The sequence below is a fragment of the Schistocerca serialis genome, chromosome 6 (genome assembly GCF_023864345.2).
Source record: "Schistocerca serialis cubense isolate TAMUIC-IGC-003099 chromosome 6, iqSchSeri2.2, whole genome shotgun sequence".
NCBI lineage: Eukaryota > Metazoa > Arthropoda > Insecta > Orthoptera > Acrididae > Schistocerca > Schistocerca serialis.
Window position 1 is genome coordinate 552,124,697 of NC_064643.1, and position 17,477 is coordinate 552,142,173.

Sequence of the window (17,477 nt, forward strand, 5' to 3'; positions counted from 1 at the left end):
TAGGACTCTCCAACCTACTGCTGGGTTCATCTTTCAATACGATAATGCATGCATTCTCCAGTAGGCAGGAATCAACTGAATGGAATGAACTGTTCTATCTGCCGATATGGAACCAGCTGAGCCTGCTTGGGGACCAGTTGAAATTTGCAGTGCATTTATCTAAGAAACTCTTCCCACACATTGGATGACCTCAGAAGTGCAGCCATTGACAAGTGGGACAGTAACTTCTCAACCACCTTTTGGACATGAAACCAAGGAGGAGCCAACCATGAATGCACATGAAATTGAACATTACTCACCAATAGGTTTGGATTTCACAGGTATTTAGTTATTGTTTTGTTTCCATTTCACAGTAAATACACATTTTAGTTTCACAAGATTTTGTTCCTTCAGTCCCTGCTCCCCTTGGTTCTAAGCCCCTACATGCTCACAAGTATGAATGAGGTGCAAAATGTTTTTTAAACAGTTCATTTACATCACAACCAGGAAAATGTTTTAGATGTGTGATCTTCTGTAAGACATTCTCTTATTTTGTATCGTGTGATTGTATTAGTAACACAAAACTCAAATTAATATGCAAGTGTGGGGGAAGGGACGTTTTTGATGACATTCATGTCAGTATCATTCCTGTCTATGTAATTCGTACTTATTACACATTAAGTTGCAGACAGGCACAATTAAAATACACTTACATGAAGCTTTCTGCCACAGCCTTCATCAGCAAAAGAGAAAAACACACCATTCATAAACACAAGCAAGCACATATCATGCACACATGACTGCAAACATCAGCATCACAGGCAAGAATGCCTAAAGATGGAGCAGGGGTGCAATGTGGCAGGAATGGTGTAAATCAAATGGGTATGGTGCAGAAATGGGCAAAATAGGTGTTTATGGTTGGGAGAGGAGCTGGATAAGTGAAAAGACACTTAAGAAATGCATAAAAATGTGTTAGGGCATGCAGAAATGCACACTGATATGCAAAAATACACACAGGTATGTAAAAATACACAAAAATATGTGAAACTGTGTGAACAAACAAATGGATGGACACAGAACGATGACAGACGATCGAGAGAGACCTTATGACGACAACACGCAAGAAGCAATGGGGGTGACAGAGACAACCAAACAAATCCAAGACGTTCACTATTAACGAAATGAAAGAACGATAAACACGCTGTCTTGTCGAGGCAATGTGTCGAGACTCACGCAACAATTAGACTCACTGGCTGAGTGAGAGGCAGGCGCTTAAATACACAATCAGGGGCGCCGTTATTGGCTGGTGGGACCATGTGTTCCACTGTGGCGCCCTCACACTAAATGTGGGCCAGGAGGTGCGCGCCCGCCACGGCTTACAGCACGATGGTGCAGAGACCTCTAGGGGTCTTCGATGTCCATGATGTCTGGCGCAGATTCAAATTCCGTGGTGCGCGGTACCAGAGTTGTGATAAGTGAAGAGAGAGGGAGGGGGATGGGTTAGGTCAAGCATCAAAAGTTGATGTGACATGGGTAGGTGGGGAAAATAAAATGCTAAACTATATCAGGATGAGGGATGAAGTGGGATCAGTAGGAATAAATATAACTATCAGAGGAAAGAATCTGGAGCATCAGATGCTCCATCAGCAATCCACATGGTCACGAAGTCCATGTTGTGTGTGGACAATTGTTGATACAGAATGGCTTGGAAGTCGATGCGGTTCAGAATGCAGTGAATAACACAGGAAAGAAGAGAATGGACAGAAACTGGGAAGAGTAATGCTAGTAGAGAAGGGTAACAAAGGAAAACATCACAGGATTGTAGGGTAGAAGAAAAGCCATTTGGCAAAATCAAACAGTGGAAACTCTAGGTAGGAATATCAGCAATGTAGGAAAAAACAGATTGCTACTTACTGTACAGAAGACACATTAAGTTGCAGACAGGCATTCTGGCCCAGGATGCTGAAGCTGGCAGTTATGTGTGCACGAGGTGTGCTCAATTGTGTGCATGAATGGCATGTGTTTCTCTTTTGCTGATGAAGGCTGTGGCCAAAAGCTTTATGAAAGTGTTTTTTAAAATTGTGCCTGTCTGCAACTTAATGTGTCCTTTTTATGGTAAGTAGCAATATGTTTTTTCCTACATTGTTGATATTCCTACATGGTGTTTCCATCGCTTAATTCTTACTTATTTCACCGTGTCTGCTTGTATTTATTGTTCTCATACAATTTCTCCTTCCTCTTTCCCAACCAACCAACCAATCATCAACATATCATCACAATTTTCTATATATGTCTCTTACTTAATTTTACCATTCATCCTCATGTTTGCCATTTTACTACCTTTTTTTTTCTCTATTTGAGTTATTTATTGTCTCCGTTTACCTATGCATGTATACACTAACATTCATTCACTTTCAATCATTCAGATTTTTAGTTTCATCCAATTAGTTTTAGTAACACTGATGTCTCTGTTGCATAAAGTCACCACTCCTCTCTGGACTTCAGTAGGGTCTACCACATTTCTAGCCATCATGCCTACAAATATCTTCTAGGAAACAAAGTGTGTAAGTCTATTAAAATCTAGTTAGTCTTTTGATGTGTTAAGCATTGTCTACTCTACTTCCTGTCTCTTTATTACTTACCACTTGTCCCTTCCCTTGAGGTAATATGCTTACCATTTTCCCTTGTCTATCGTGCACTGTGGGGTGATGCCAATCCAAAAATCACTTTTATGCCATTTTAATATTGTGATTATTCATGAGGCGATGTATCATAAAATATGGTTTTCATTTTATTTACATAATTATGAAGGGCCATATCTGTACCACATTAAATATATATTTATAAAAAGATATAAGAAACAGGCAGTGAACATTATTTAGTTCATAGGTTAACATTCACAAGTGATAAAGATAACCTCCTGTTCTCTCAACACACATAAGTTATCTGTTTAAGAGTCAAAGTGGTACTCACAATAAAAATTGTATAAAAGAACCTTAATTACCTAATTTCACACAAAACACAGCTTAGGGTATTATCACAGACACAATTCTTCCATTTAAAAAAATTCTATTTACTAAAGTTGCAATGTAATAATTACAGTCCACATTTATCACTTGTTCACAGTGAAACACTGAAGGTTGTCATTAACTATACAGTTGATCATTTTTATACAAGAAAGATAAGACTACATTGTCTCACAAGCATTCAGTCTTTACATTCAAGAGAAAAAAATGCAAAATGTCTCAACAGCCAAACTGGATCAGTTCCACTTGCAATTGAGTGTATCATTAGCATTTTGAGCAGATGTATCAAGTGCAATGTACACAGGTACACACATCTCAACTAGTAACACACCACATGCAAAGTTTATAAGGATTATACATTTTCATTCATGACTTCATCTTGTTCTCCTTGTTTGAAATTACTAATCGCAAAATAGACAATAATTCATAACAATTCCATTTTGTTGTGAATACTATTTGTTGCAAGCAGACAGAGAAGTCAAGCTTGTAATTGTAAACATAATGTTTCCTGTTATCAGCAGTAATGTAATAAATCTGGACAGTCGTCTACAGTTGGAAATGTACACTCACTTAAAATGTAAAAATTCAGCGTCATACATCAAACACCATAGAAATGCACCTGGATGCTATACCCCCCATTACATAAAAATAATCTATATGAAAACAAAAGTAATTATTGGAAGAAGGAAAATAATTTCAGGATGACTGACATTCATAGAGCATACAGCCAGTTCACTGTTGTGTCTATTCCAACTTTTATCATTTACCTCTTGCATCACTGAAATGATTCCATTTTAATTCTTGTGGCTTTTACTAGAATGCCTCAATTGAGATTCATGTTGAAATTAAATTGTTGTACGATTTGGTTAGCTACTCATTTGTGGAAATTATTTAGTGGTGAAGCAGCATTTTGATAATGGCTGGTCTGATACCAGCCCTTGTACCTATTGAGTGAGGAGCATGTTGGAGCTTCCATACCTCGCCATACATTAGCAAGATGTAGACTGCCATTTAGTGGCAGTAGTTACACTTTGGATGACACTTTACTCCATTTACACCACACTGGCATCCACCACTTGTGTCTCCTTTCCCCTAAAAATGAAGAAAAGAGAATAAGTAGGAAAGTTAGGATACATTACACAATTTTCACATTTACTTCACAAGTATTGTAAGTTCAGTATGCTGCCTTCTAAAGGATGACAGAATCATTGTGTGAAACCCATTTATTTATTTCTCCCCCCCCCCCTCCCCCGAAAAAATCAATCTCTTTACTCACCTAGGACTATGCACTGTTGAAATTTAAAAAGAATCATTTTCTATAATACAGAACAATTTTCTTGTACTGTTACCACGTAAGTTTGATGACATTCTATGCTGCTATTGCACAAGCTAAATGAACCCATGGGAGATCAAACAGCTCTTCTTTTCTATTTATTCAAGTAATCCCTCTCAGCAACAATCCATGCTAATTATCAAGACTTCAGTCTTTAACGTCCTTGAAAGAAGCTGATATTTTCCTCTGCACAGCTAGCTCAATAATGTTGTTTCATGTTAAATCATCCTCTATTGATCCCTGTAGATTTTTGTTGGTTGTGACCAACTCCAGTGAAGAGTTACAGACAAACAGAATCAAATTTTACACTATTTATTCTTTTGAGCATTATGTTTTGGTCTAATGCCATTTTTTAATCAAACACTGACCACTGCAATTTTGTCAGAGCTCTGTCATAAGATATATATGACCTCTGAAATGGAATGTTAAAAAAACTTTTTCAACTGATAGATCACTATTATAATATGGTTTCAACAAACAAAGAACAAGTAAGTTCTTGAGTTTATGTAAAACCATATGCAACTCACCATGTGAAGTAAACACTGCTAAATGAAGTTATATAGGAGAGGTGTCAGTATATTTTCTATGGAGAGATCTAAAGGTCTCTATGTATTTGTTTATTTATAATCTTAGGTGTGTGTAAACATGTACTCTTCTCCATAAGTGGTTGCCAGAGTTCCTAACAGATATACATTGTAGCAGCACCATTTTACCAGAGTCCCCTGGGTCTTGAGAGATAGAGGCTGTGTTGGAAAAAGAGCACTCTAACTGCCATGGTGAAAGGAATTGCTCGATGTGTCACATAACTGATTTGTCAGATGCTGAAGTAGCTGTAAACGTGGCACATGAATTGAGGATGGGCAAGATGCCTGATATTAAGGTGAATTAATCATGGCTATCTTAGAGATCATGCAGGCACTGGACTTTTCATGTCAGCCTTCAATAACATATCATTGGTGTCTCATTTTGGTGAAAACAGCAGCCACCAGAAGCAGCTGCCATGAACAGTAACACATTGATGAAGGGGTGACAACTCACTATAGCATATTGTAATAACTAATAATAGATAGCGTGTCCACCATGCAACAAAACAATCAGAATGCTAGACTATAAAAAAACAGAGGAGCCTTATGAGTCAGAGCCACCATCTCAATTTGGAGCACAGAAATCACCCCGTGAGCATACTGTCATCCCATCTTATACAATAGATGAACATTTAAGCAACATGTTGGAGCCTATAATTTGATTTGAGGCATTGTCAACAGAATGTCATTGTTATTAGCACAGACACCAAGCAGTCAGCATGTGTAGTGATCAGTGTAAGCAGTTCGACAGTGCCGTACAGTGATATAAATTGCATTATACGGAACATAGTAAAGTTTCTGCTAATGATTTGTTGCAATGTGGCTTAAATACTATGAAGAATCAGATAAAAGTATTTTTATAGAAGTGTACTATGTTCACTAACAAATGGTAAGTGTTGTTACAATATTTATGTACACACAAACATAAATTATTATCAAAATATTTGTGACTGTATCAACAAGGAACTGCAGTAACATTATGAAGCTGAACTGTGCTTCTTGTATATAAATGTGGTTTACCAACAATACCAGCCAGTACTTATAAACTGTACTGCCACACATACTATTAACAGTTACCAATTGTTAAGTGCAGTGTGAGTGTATTTTTGAGTTATTCGGAAATCATCTTGCCACCTATGTAGTTAACACCTACAGTTACAATCTGTTGCGATGTGGATGTGGATGGTTGCACCTTATCATTGAAAGGGAAGTGGCTGACATAAATTGTGTCATGCTGTGGTTGGAAATTAGTTGAATAATTTGGAAAGTCATGAAGCAATGCATGCCACTTAGCGGACAGGGTACCATTCAGGCAGGTTGTGAAGGAATTCTTGTGTGGGAAATGCTGGCACAGACTGAAATGTGGCTTCTGTTAAATTTGACATTGCATCTTGCTGGCAAATGATGTACATCTATTTTGTTCATCTACAGCAGTCGTCAGGCAACCTGTATCTTCAGCAACAATGTGCACTACGCCACTGCTCCTAAACTGTGTCAGAATTGTCAGAGGAACATTCTAATAATTGTGTTCTGGGATGCCACAGTGCGGGATGTCTAAGCTTGGACCCAGTTCTGACCAAATTTCATTGAACTGTAAGCGTTGGATAAGTGGTAGTGAATCATGTTGTATCCACAATGCTTTAAGTGTCTCATGGAGTCATTACCATGTGATCACAGTCTCTTGAGTGCATGGTTTATTTCCACATGTCCATACTTTCACTTCTACTTCCACAAACAATTTTATCTATTAACATTTCAGTACCATTAGCAAAACTTCCAACCTGTTTGAAGAACACCCCCCCCCCCCCCCCCCCAACCTGATATTGACACTTATTATTCACTGTGGACAATTTAAAATGATTGTTTTGGAGCAACATGTTTCAATTTATTTTCATGGGTGAAACATGTCGCTGATGGAGCTGCCAGCATACAGTACAAGGAAACCAGAGTTTCACAGATTTATATTTTATGTTTGTCTAATACATTCACAGTTACCCAAGACGGCAATCGTGTGTGTGAGTTGCGTTCGTGCTGGCATGTGTCTGTGTTCTTTTACATAATATTGTTACTCACCATAAATTTTTATTTGATTCTAATGGCCATTTATTCACCCATATTATATATGGAAAAACACAACTTCACAATAAGGTCAGAGCATTGTAGGACACATCAAACCTAGTAAAATTTTCCAAATAACAATAGGTTGGAAGTGCACAAATGTTGAGCTACAGCCATAAAATGACATAGTTGTTAATAGTGAAATCTAAAAGACATGTTTTTGCAAACTTACTGAGAGTATGAATCAACTTTTATTATAAGAAGTACAGCATATCAGGTAAGTGGGAACAAATCCAGTAGTGAATGAGAAGAAAAGAAATAAAATTTCATTCATTCTTTTTCTCTCAAATCACATTTTGTACAGTAAATGCTCTAATTTCTGCTTCCAGCAACCCTGCATAGTTGACATCATTGTGTAGTGACACTGCCCAGTACTTCAGCAAAAAAAAATAATAAGTAGTAGTGATAAAGCCATCATAAAGTATTGCTTTAGTGGCCAGAGGCCAGTAGCCACAGTGTGACAACAGGTGGATAAGAATAACATACACTTAATGAGATTGCAAGACAGGGTTAGCTGAGGTCAGCAGACAACCACTGCACAGTAGTAATGACTGTAGCAGGTGGTTGATGTTTCCACACCACGGCAAGTCTCTTATTATGGGCAATGTGATTAGGTGCCAGGTTTTAGTGAAACAAGTACACCTTGAAGTGATATAAATGTGAGGCAGCAGCACTTCTTGTCAGCAGAGTCCAGCAGCAGCAGCACCACCACCACCACCACCACAGTGCCAGGGCCATACCGGGTAGAAAGGCAACTAGGCCTCTTCACCAGCAGCTATGTGTTCATGGATGGGCTGCACATGCTGCCACCAGCACTAAGTTCCTTGAGGGACTTGGTGCGACAGCTCCACCAACCTGCCATCTGCACCTGTGGCCACTGGCACTGAGTTCCTCCCTGGAACTTAATGCCACAGCGCCAGCCGACATCTGACTCCTGCCAGGGGTAGTCGGTCGAATCCTGTTCACAGCAGTCTCCGCATGCTACCATGGTAGCCACATGAAGAGCCGAGGGGCTGTCTCTGGCACTAACACTGATGGAGCAGTAGTGCACTGCTGACGTCACAACTGTAGCCTACACACCATCCTCTCACCAGGATGAAGCTGCCATTTGTACGTTAGTGTTGGCCATGGTCAACAGAGTGAAGCGTGTTGTTCCTTGCCAAATCATGACGAAGCATGTACAGAGATTGATTAAAAGACTCCTTTATTGTCAGCAGTGTTTCTACAGGGCCCTCCAGCTCGTCACCACCACTACTCACTCTGAGTGCAGTTGCTCTCTTCAAATGAGAAATGATTGGTGCTCTGTCTCAAGTTCCTGGCATGTTGCAAATGATTGTTGCAGCCTCAGAAATTCTTGTGACCACCTCTACATGAGTGAAACAGATGACTGGTAGGTGGAGTCCTTCACGAAGCCCCACACAACAAGTAGTTCAGTAGTGTTAGATTAGATTGTCTGGGAGGCCATTCGGAGCAGTTATCACACATGACCTACCTGCATCCGAACACTTCATTCAAATGTTGCCTGACTGCGGGAGTGAAAAGTGGCAAACACTGCAAATAATGGTGTCCATTTAGTTTGTGGGGCAGAGGGGATAGGATCACATATCCAGTCAAGTTGTTACAGGGGGATTTTCATATGCCTACTGATGATGGTTATGGATGTGTTACATACTGCTTCCCTGATGAAAAATAGCCTCATCCATAAGCAGGATAAAGTGGGGATAGTTCATATTGTTAGGACACTGGTGCTACCTGTATGCCCAGGCGCAAAATTTTGCCTTCCTTGGAACCTTTTACTTTCAAAACTTGGATCTTTTGTGCATGGTAAGGATGTAAACCATTGTCCTTTGTGAGATTCCAACATGACACTGAGCTTCCTGTTTTGTTACTCTGATACTGATTTAAGGCATTGTTCTGAAATGCTGGAGCACTTCATCAAATTCCAGACTCCTCTGTTCTTTTCCATCTTGATTTGGCCGCTTAAGGTGCAAATATTCACTTTTATCTCAAGCAGTGCTCCACAACCCTAATAGCAGACTTCTGTTGGGGAAATGTTAAGCATACCATCTTCTTACACCAATAGGATTGCATCCTGCTTCTCTATAAGCTGTGTGAATGTCAGCTAGCATGTAGTTTTGTATGTGTTCATGATAACTCCAGTGCAGTACAATACTCAGCAACAAGTGTGGTGAAGCATAACAACAACAATATAACACAGTAGAAGCATGGCCAGACAAAACCAGACTGCTAGAATCACCTAAAAAAAGTTCACTTACCACACAAACTTTCCATACACTCATCACTTATTGACTGCTGTTTTATAGCTATGTTTCCACAACAGTGCATTTCTGACACAAGGTTCGAAGGAAAATTATGCTCGATTTGACATTGCCTACCTGCTCTGATCACATTATCAGACTGTTTCTCTCCACATTCATATCCTCAGCTACGTATTTCTGGCTGGAACCTCACACAACAAAAATCATAATGTTTTCATACTATTGTCTTATTTAAGAGTTCTATTAAGTGTAGCAGTGAGAAAACAAAATTTCATAGTTTTGTAATAAGGAAACATTTATGTGACCAGAAATCATGTACTGTGGTGACAACAGAAGACAAATATCACTCTGTGCGTGTAGACAGGTAGTTTCTTACCCCTGGGCCCCAGCGAGGTCCTCTCGTCACCCAGCAGATCTCAGTCTTGCACATGGAACATCTCAACCAGTCACATCCCCACTTCTTCATCAAAACGACTTCGCAAGTGGGACAGCTCATTGCTTCCCCACGCTCGAGCATTTCCTATGAAACAAGTGCACATAAGCATTAAATTAGTTTGAAATAATGGCTACAAAAGTATTTGAAAATTTTATCTGTCTAACATAGATGTTCTCAGTAATACGTGGTTAATGTTATGAAGATCACTTCTTTAGACTTTGGCAACCTGGAACACTGCTGACACCAACATAAAAAATAAAATTCAATAAATTCATGCTAGGAACCTGATCCATAGTTATGAACTTTTGTTTGCCTGTATTATCTACTGACAATAGTAGCTTACTGATCTCCATCTCTGGTATTCAGGACAGTTATTTTCAACAATCAGCTCAGTGGGGGTATAAAATTACAAAGCATTATTTATCAGTTATTTATCTCTCATACATTTGTTAATAAAAAGTTTGTAAAATGTTTACTTCTGTTATTAACTTTTGACTGACTGAAGTCTCATTTTCATTTTCAGTGTGGATTCATCTGTTTTGCAATGTGTTATTATTTTGGTATTTTGTTAACTTACTGAGTGGTTTTGAATGTTGATTTTTGTCATGGTTCAGTTTAGTTTCAAATTCAATATGAGCAATGAAATGTACAGGTCTCATTGTATAACTCAAGTGCTTTAGTTTAGTTTAGTTTAGTTTAGTTTAGTTTATTGAGCACCCGTTTTATCATGTACAATGATATGGGATTTGTCATATGTTACATACAGAAAAAATATGAATAACAACATATTATGTAAAAACTATCAGTGAATAATCTGAATTAAATATATAGGCAAAACAATTATAGCTTACATGATATAAATTTGTAACAATATAGGACACAAATAAGTTACATATATTCTGTGTATAATGGACAGCAACAAGAAACAATGATTATAACACTCTATATTGACAGATTAATTAATTTTTGTGTGTACATAAAAGAGTCTACCCCACAACACAAATTTGTATATGAGTAACTTATAAGATAGGTGAAGGCACGCTATCTTTCTGAAGAATTCATATATTCACTAACACTGTAAAAACTATTACTGATTAACATTCTTTTGAGTTCACTTTTAAAACTGCTCAGCTGCTGAATCCTTTTTATTTTTAAGGGAAGAGCACTATAGAGAATTTTGGGTGGTATATTGCACTCTTGTTGTATTGGGCTTTCTTATGCACTTCTCTGTGAAATTCATTACTCTGTCTTGTTGTATAGTCATGGAACTCACTGTTTAAAGAAGAAAACTGGGGGGTGAGACTTCAGAAAGCATATACTTTCATAGATGTAAATGGATGGAAGAGTCATGATTTTATATTCCTTGAAAATTTCCCTACATGGATCTCTAGGTGCAGCTCCTTTTATGATTCTTATCGCTCGTTTTTGAATAATAAAGGAGCGTTTTGCCTGACTTGAATTGCCCCAAAATATGACACCATATCGCAAAAGACTATGCATAAATGCATAATATGTACACAATACTGTTTGATCACTGCAGCAATTTTTGAGCATTCTAAATACATAGCAACATTTACTTAACTTTTTATTGAGCACATCTATATGTTTGTCCCATTTTAGATGCTCATCTAACCAAATTCCTAAGAATTTTGTATTTGGCGTTTGTAGTATGTTCTGTTGGCCTAGCTTCACAGTTATATTGGGCTTCATATTATTTGAAACATGTCTGAGTTGCAGATACACACAACTGTTACACATTATAGCTTTCAACAAAGAAAACACACACTCATGCACACAAGGAGGCACACCTCATACATACATCACTATCACCAGCAGCTTCAGTCTTTGCTGAAGTAGGGTCTGGCTGAAAGCTATAATTTGTAACAGTCTTTTCATAGTGCCTGTGTGCAACTCAATGGGTCATCTTCACGGTGAGTAGCAATCCATCCTTTTCCTTATATGTAACAATCAATCCTTTTCCTTATATGCAGAAATCTATCCTTTTCCTACTATAGTTGATATTTCAACCTGAAGTTTTCGTTCTTTATAAACCTGAATTGATAATTAAACATGTCACATTCATGTCAGGACTGTTATTCTGAAGAAACCAGAAAATACTAGCTGACATTATGCTGGATACCACTGTCACAATGTCGGCAACTAATGACAACCTATCACAACCAATTACAGTTCCTTGTTGTAAACCACAAATTAGTGCATCACCTATTATATTTCACTGCCAAAAATGTGCTTTAACTGCTTGCTCTGCTTAGAAAAATTGTGGTTTGCATGGCGTGTTCTTTTGGTAGTCAGATGTTATTCATGCAGTCACAGGTATGAAGTTATCCTTTCAAAAGTGATCTGACAGATAGGATGAGCAGTAATCTGCAACTGTTTGCTGATGATACTGTACTATATGGGAACACATTGTCATTGAATGATTGTAGAAGGACACAGGATGACAGACAGAATTTCTATTTGGTGTGATAAATGGTAACTTGCTCTAAATGTAGAAAAACGTAAGATTATGCACATGAGTAGGAAAAACAAGCCTATAATATTTGAATGCAGTATTAGCAGTGTGCTGCTTCACATGGTAATGTCTATTAAATATCTGGGTGTAATGTTGCAAAGCAATATGAAATGGAATGAACATGCAAAGACGGTAGCAGGGAAGGTGAAAGATAACTGGGTTATTGGGAAAACTTTGGTAAAGTGTAGCTCATATATAAAGGAGATCACATATAAAACACAAGATCAACCATTCATGAGCATTACTGAAGCACATAGGATCCCCAACAGGTCAGCTTTAAAAAAGACACTGAAGCAACTCAGAGGTGTGCTGTCAGATTTGTTACCAGATATCAGTATTAGGGAGATGCGTTGTGAATTCAAATGGTAATCTCTGGAGGGAAGACTTTTCATGAACCACTCCTGAGAAAATTTAGAGAAGGGGCATTTGCAGCTGAGTGTACAACAATTCTACTGGTGCAAATGTTCATTTCACATAGGACCTTGAAGACAAAATAAGAGAAATCTGGGCTCGTATGGCAGCATACAGTCAGTCACCTTTCCTTCTCCATTTGTGAGTGGGACAAGAAAAGAAATGACTAGTTGTGGTACAAGGTACCCTCCACAATGTTCCATATGGTGGCTTGCAGAATATATATGGGGATGTGAATATCTTGATGACCCTCCCCCAATTTCCGTGCCAACAGTTAGTAATGCCTGACTTTCTCTTGGCTATTTCTAAATGCACCTATAATGAGCCCATTTCCCTTTCACTGTAGCTGAGATTTAATTGAAAATGTGGATTTATGTATAAATGGTTTTATTTTGTCAGTATCTTCCAGATAATTTTCTGACATGGCTTGCCTGGAAATGTGACATCGCTCATTCTGTCTTCTTGAATTATTCACTGTGAAGAAGCCTGCTAAATGGCTCCTTTAACACCCTTATATTACAGAGTCCACTGAACTGCCAATCCAATGTCTCAGGTGCAATACATCACCTACAAAATTTTTATTTTAATTGCTTGGGTAGCTAGCAGTTAAAATGAAATCTCGCACCAGCACCTTACAGAACCCTCAAAAGTTTTTATTTTTGAGAAGGTGCAAAAATTGTTGTGAGGGAAACACACATCACACAAACATCTAAGGCAGTATCTCATGTTTGTGCTTTAGTTCAATTGCAAGAAAAACATTCCTTTATTGAACTACTCTCACAATTTCTTCTTTTATTATCAATTTGTGTCGTTGAATGTGCTATGACAACTTTACTCACTTGTGCATTCACTGCCATAAAGCTTTGTAGATGAAAATGCTTAATATTTTATTTTTATCATTATTGTTTCTTATTCTTTACTGATGATATACAAATGTGATATATTGTTTCTGCTGCTACAAAAACAGTGCTAGTAATTCAGAAAAACTTTATCTTTCCATTATCTTCACAGTTTAGGGTCCCAAAGCACATTTACCATACCTGATCTTTTATTACTTGCATTCAAAATAAGTGTAAATTTCACCACTTGTGAACAGGATCATTGTAACTGTGTAAGCTTTTCCAGAATAGTAATTCATTGTGTTTTTGTTGGGTTGGCTGCTACATCTTAAAACAAACACATAATACGATGGAACTTCAATTTTATGTTTTTCACAATTCTACACCATAAATTTGTAGCCCCAGTGGAAAACCCATAAGATCATTGCTAAAAATTCCCTGATTTTACATTTCTCCCTATTAAGGTTTACCTTGATTGTAAGTTCTTACTCAGTGTCTCACTTAACTTCATCCTGTCTTCTTCCTATTGACATGTGATGCGACTGAACAAGTTATAAGTGGCACAAAAGACTGATGGTTTGCACCACGAGTGATGGTGGAGTTAGAGGAATATTTTAGGGCATTGTGGACAGGGTAGGCATGGGAGAGGAAATGCTGACGTAAGCCACAATTGGTGTTGCCAACACAACTTGCAACATTTAGTTTCACGATGCAGTTATGATACAACTACTGCTCAGTTACAGTGGTAATGGAAAAACAATACAGTCGACTTAAAGGAGGAGGAGATTACTGTTTAACGTCCCGTCGACAACGAGGTCATTAGAGACGGAGCACAAGCTCGGATTAGGGAAGGATGAGGAAGGAAATCGGCCGTGTCCTTTCTAAGGAACCATCCCGGCATTTGCCTGAATTGATTTAGGGAAATCATGGAAAACCTAAATCAGGATGGCCAGATGCGGGATTCGACTTAAAGTGTTCTGGACCAAGCCAATATGCAATGAAGTGGCCCGGCCACCACCTTTTCTTGTGCCACTTATAACTCAATCTCATATTTCTGCATTTATTTCCGATGTACTGTATTCACCAACAATATCAATTGTCAACCTTTAAATTCAAACACTTAGTCTCAAACAATATACTCTGTCATAATTGAGGAAATGCATCCATTTCTGGCTAGTGAACTCTTATTGGCTGGTGACTTGTTAAGTCACCCAATAGCCAGCCCAGCCACGACACCACACTTAACAAATGTAAATGAGCTCACCTACTGGATGTGTGGAGAGGGCAGTGGCCTTTCAACAATGGGAGTGTATGTAGGGCTGAGAGTACTTTGTGAAGTGCTGAAAATATACTTTTTGTGCAGATGATATGCTATGACAGAGATGTCGCACAGAAATAGAACACGGGTCTCACTATAGCACATTTAAAGACTTTCCTCTTCAAATTTGACACGATACAATTGCAACAACTATATACACTAGTCGTGTATATACTTTTCACCACGCATGTCACACTCTGTAGCTCGTAAAGATTAGCAGCAGTGATAGAGGGCATGAAGTGAAACTGTAATGACGGAGCTTTCTTTCAGATTTACATTTTACACAGTGTACAGAAATTCACTGAGCCAACTTCTCATACGCTAGTAATGTCAGTTGGCGAAGTAAACTCACTTTTTCATGTCTGTATTTCTCTCATCAAGCCTAAAATAAAACTTTAATAGTGGTGAGGATATGAAGTGCAGCTCATAAGAAAAACATTAAACAGTAACAGCAATGGTGACAAAGTTTGTCCTTAAGCAGATGTCCACATTTATGATTATGATTTAACAACTTAGCTGCTGTGATGTTTTTGATTTAATTCGTATGGTCATCAATTTTTGCTTTTTTCTTCATGAGCACAAGGGATGATCTCTCAAAACATGCGTTTTGAACTTATAATTTGCGGTCGTAGCATGTCGGAAAATAGCTCAATTGCCTTGTACCCAGTTACCAATTTTTATTTTTTGATGAGTTTTTACTTGCTGTTACACATTTCTGTTTTTTTTAACAATTGAAATTCATTACCACAAATTATTTTATAAACATTGTCTTGTATATTTAATTTTCTCCCCTTAGAAAAATTTTATACAAAGTATTGGAGAGGACAGCAATTTTTAATCATATATGCCAATTACATGTATTTTTGATCTATTTTGTGGGAAGGGGGTTAACATTTTCCTCAATTTTGCATTTTTTTAATGTGTGGACCACATAAAAATGTAAAATAGGGGGTTTCACTGTATTACAACTATCAAACTAGTTGCCATCTTCAGATAGCACACAGCAACAATTCTTTTGTTGCTTAACATCATCAGTTTACTGACTCCTGTTCCCACCTAGAGCTTATCTCACTACTTAGTATTTAAGGTCCTGCATCATTAAACAACTTTACAATGATCTTATACAAAAATACACAGGTGAAATAACATTTATGAATGAAATGGCTACATTGCACTAACTTATGCAAAAAAGAAAGTAAGTTCTGTAAATAGCAAAATATGCTATAAAACATCCATATTTTGCTGTAGTACACAGTTTTGCATTTGTTGGCACTGCAAGGTCTCTGTACCATACATATTATAAAGTCCCACATGGGACACTTCATATTAGTGTATGCTTCTAAATTTGCACTGATCGTGAAAGGAAATGGTGAGAATAGTATTGTTTATGAATGAAAAGTTCAAGGGTTTCCAGCCACATCAAGTAATTAAAATTACATGAGCTTTCAGGCACGTACTCCTTGGCCACTGTCAAGTGGTATGACTGCCAGAGGGCTACTGGTGGACCCTTACATACAACAGCTGCTGGCTGTGACATCATTGGTGCTCATGACGTCAGCATATATGGGCATTAGCATGTGCCACAACAGTAGTTTTGTCAAATTTGATCCAGTGATCATTTTCTGAAGCATGCTCAGCTAAAGCGGATTTCTTGGGGTAGTGTAGGCATAAATCCTGCTGTGTTCCTCCCTGCACTACCCTACAGTGTGTAACATTTGTCCGACATAAGACTGGCCTCACTTGCAAGATAGAATTGTAGACCCCAAGTTTTCTGAGACCTGCTGCATCTTTAACAGCATTAACAGTAACATCCAGTTCACCATGGAGGTAGAAAAAGACAGCACATTGCCCTTCCTTTGACGTCTTTGGTTGCTGAAAATGAAATGGATCCCATGGCTACAGCATCTATAGAAAACCTATCACACCAATCTTACTTGCGCACCATCAGCCATCATCACTTAACACAGAAGAGCGCTATGTTACAAATATTGGTGCATCGGGCAAGAATGATAACAGATGCTTATAGCCTGCCTCACGAGTTGAGCCGCCTCTGCCAGGTCTTCAGGAACAATGGCTACAAAGTTCATCAAATAAAGGAAGTGATTTTGAGCAAGAATCACAATAAGATCACCAATGAGCAGCAGGAAAAGAATCTTGCTTTCTTGCCATTCTGTGGCTTCATGTTGGGCAAGACAAGCCATCTGCTTAAAGGGCACAAGATAAAATCAATTTTCACACCTCCAACAAAAATGTGGCAGTTACTGAAACTAGTTAAAGATGCAGAAGGACTCAGAACACCTGATGTCTACCAGATAACTAGTGAACGTGGCCAGTCTTACATCACACAAATAGTACACAGCGTAGCACAATCAGTGCAGGAAGGAACATGATAGGTTTTATCATTTATACTACCCTGAGAAATTCACTTTAGTTTAGCATGCTTTAGAAAATGGTAACTGGATCAAATTTGAAGAAACCTCTGTTGTTGTTCACATTAATGGCTTCTGGAACTGTGCATTTGAAGAAGCCATTGAAGTAAAAATCAACAATAACAACCTTAACAGAGATGGCAGCCTGCAGCTACAGCACAGAATGAGTTCCAGCAATCACATGGTTGAAGC

General features: G+C 38.1%; 1 protein-coding gene across 2 annotated transcripts in view; it reads right to left on the bottom strand.

The window, feature by feature from the left end:
• Window positions 1-2,749: 2,749 nt before the first annotated feature.
• LOC126483695 (uncharacterized) overlaps window positions 2,750-17,477 on the bottom strand; it is a 436,703-nt gene continuing 421,975 nt past the window's right edge. For both annotated transcript variants that reach the window (XM_050106783.1, XM_050106784.1), the window contains 2 exons: window positions 9,696-9,839; window positions 2,750-4,097 (listed from right to left, as the gene is read on the bottom strand). In XM_050106783.1, coding sequence (XP_049962740.1) covers window positions 4,017-4,097; window positions 9,696-9,839 — 225 coding nt within the window. In that variant the 3' untranslated portion in view covers window positions 2,750-4,016. The remainder of the gene's footprint in view (window positions 4,098-9,695; window positions 9,840-17,477) is intronic.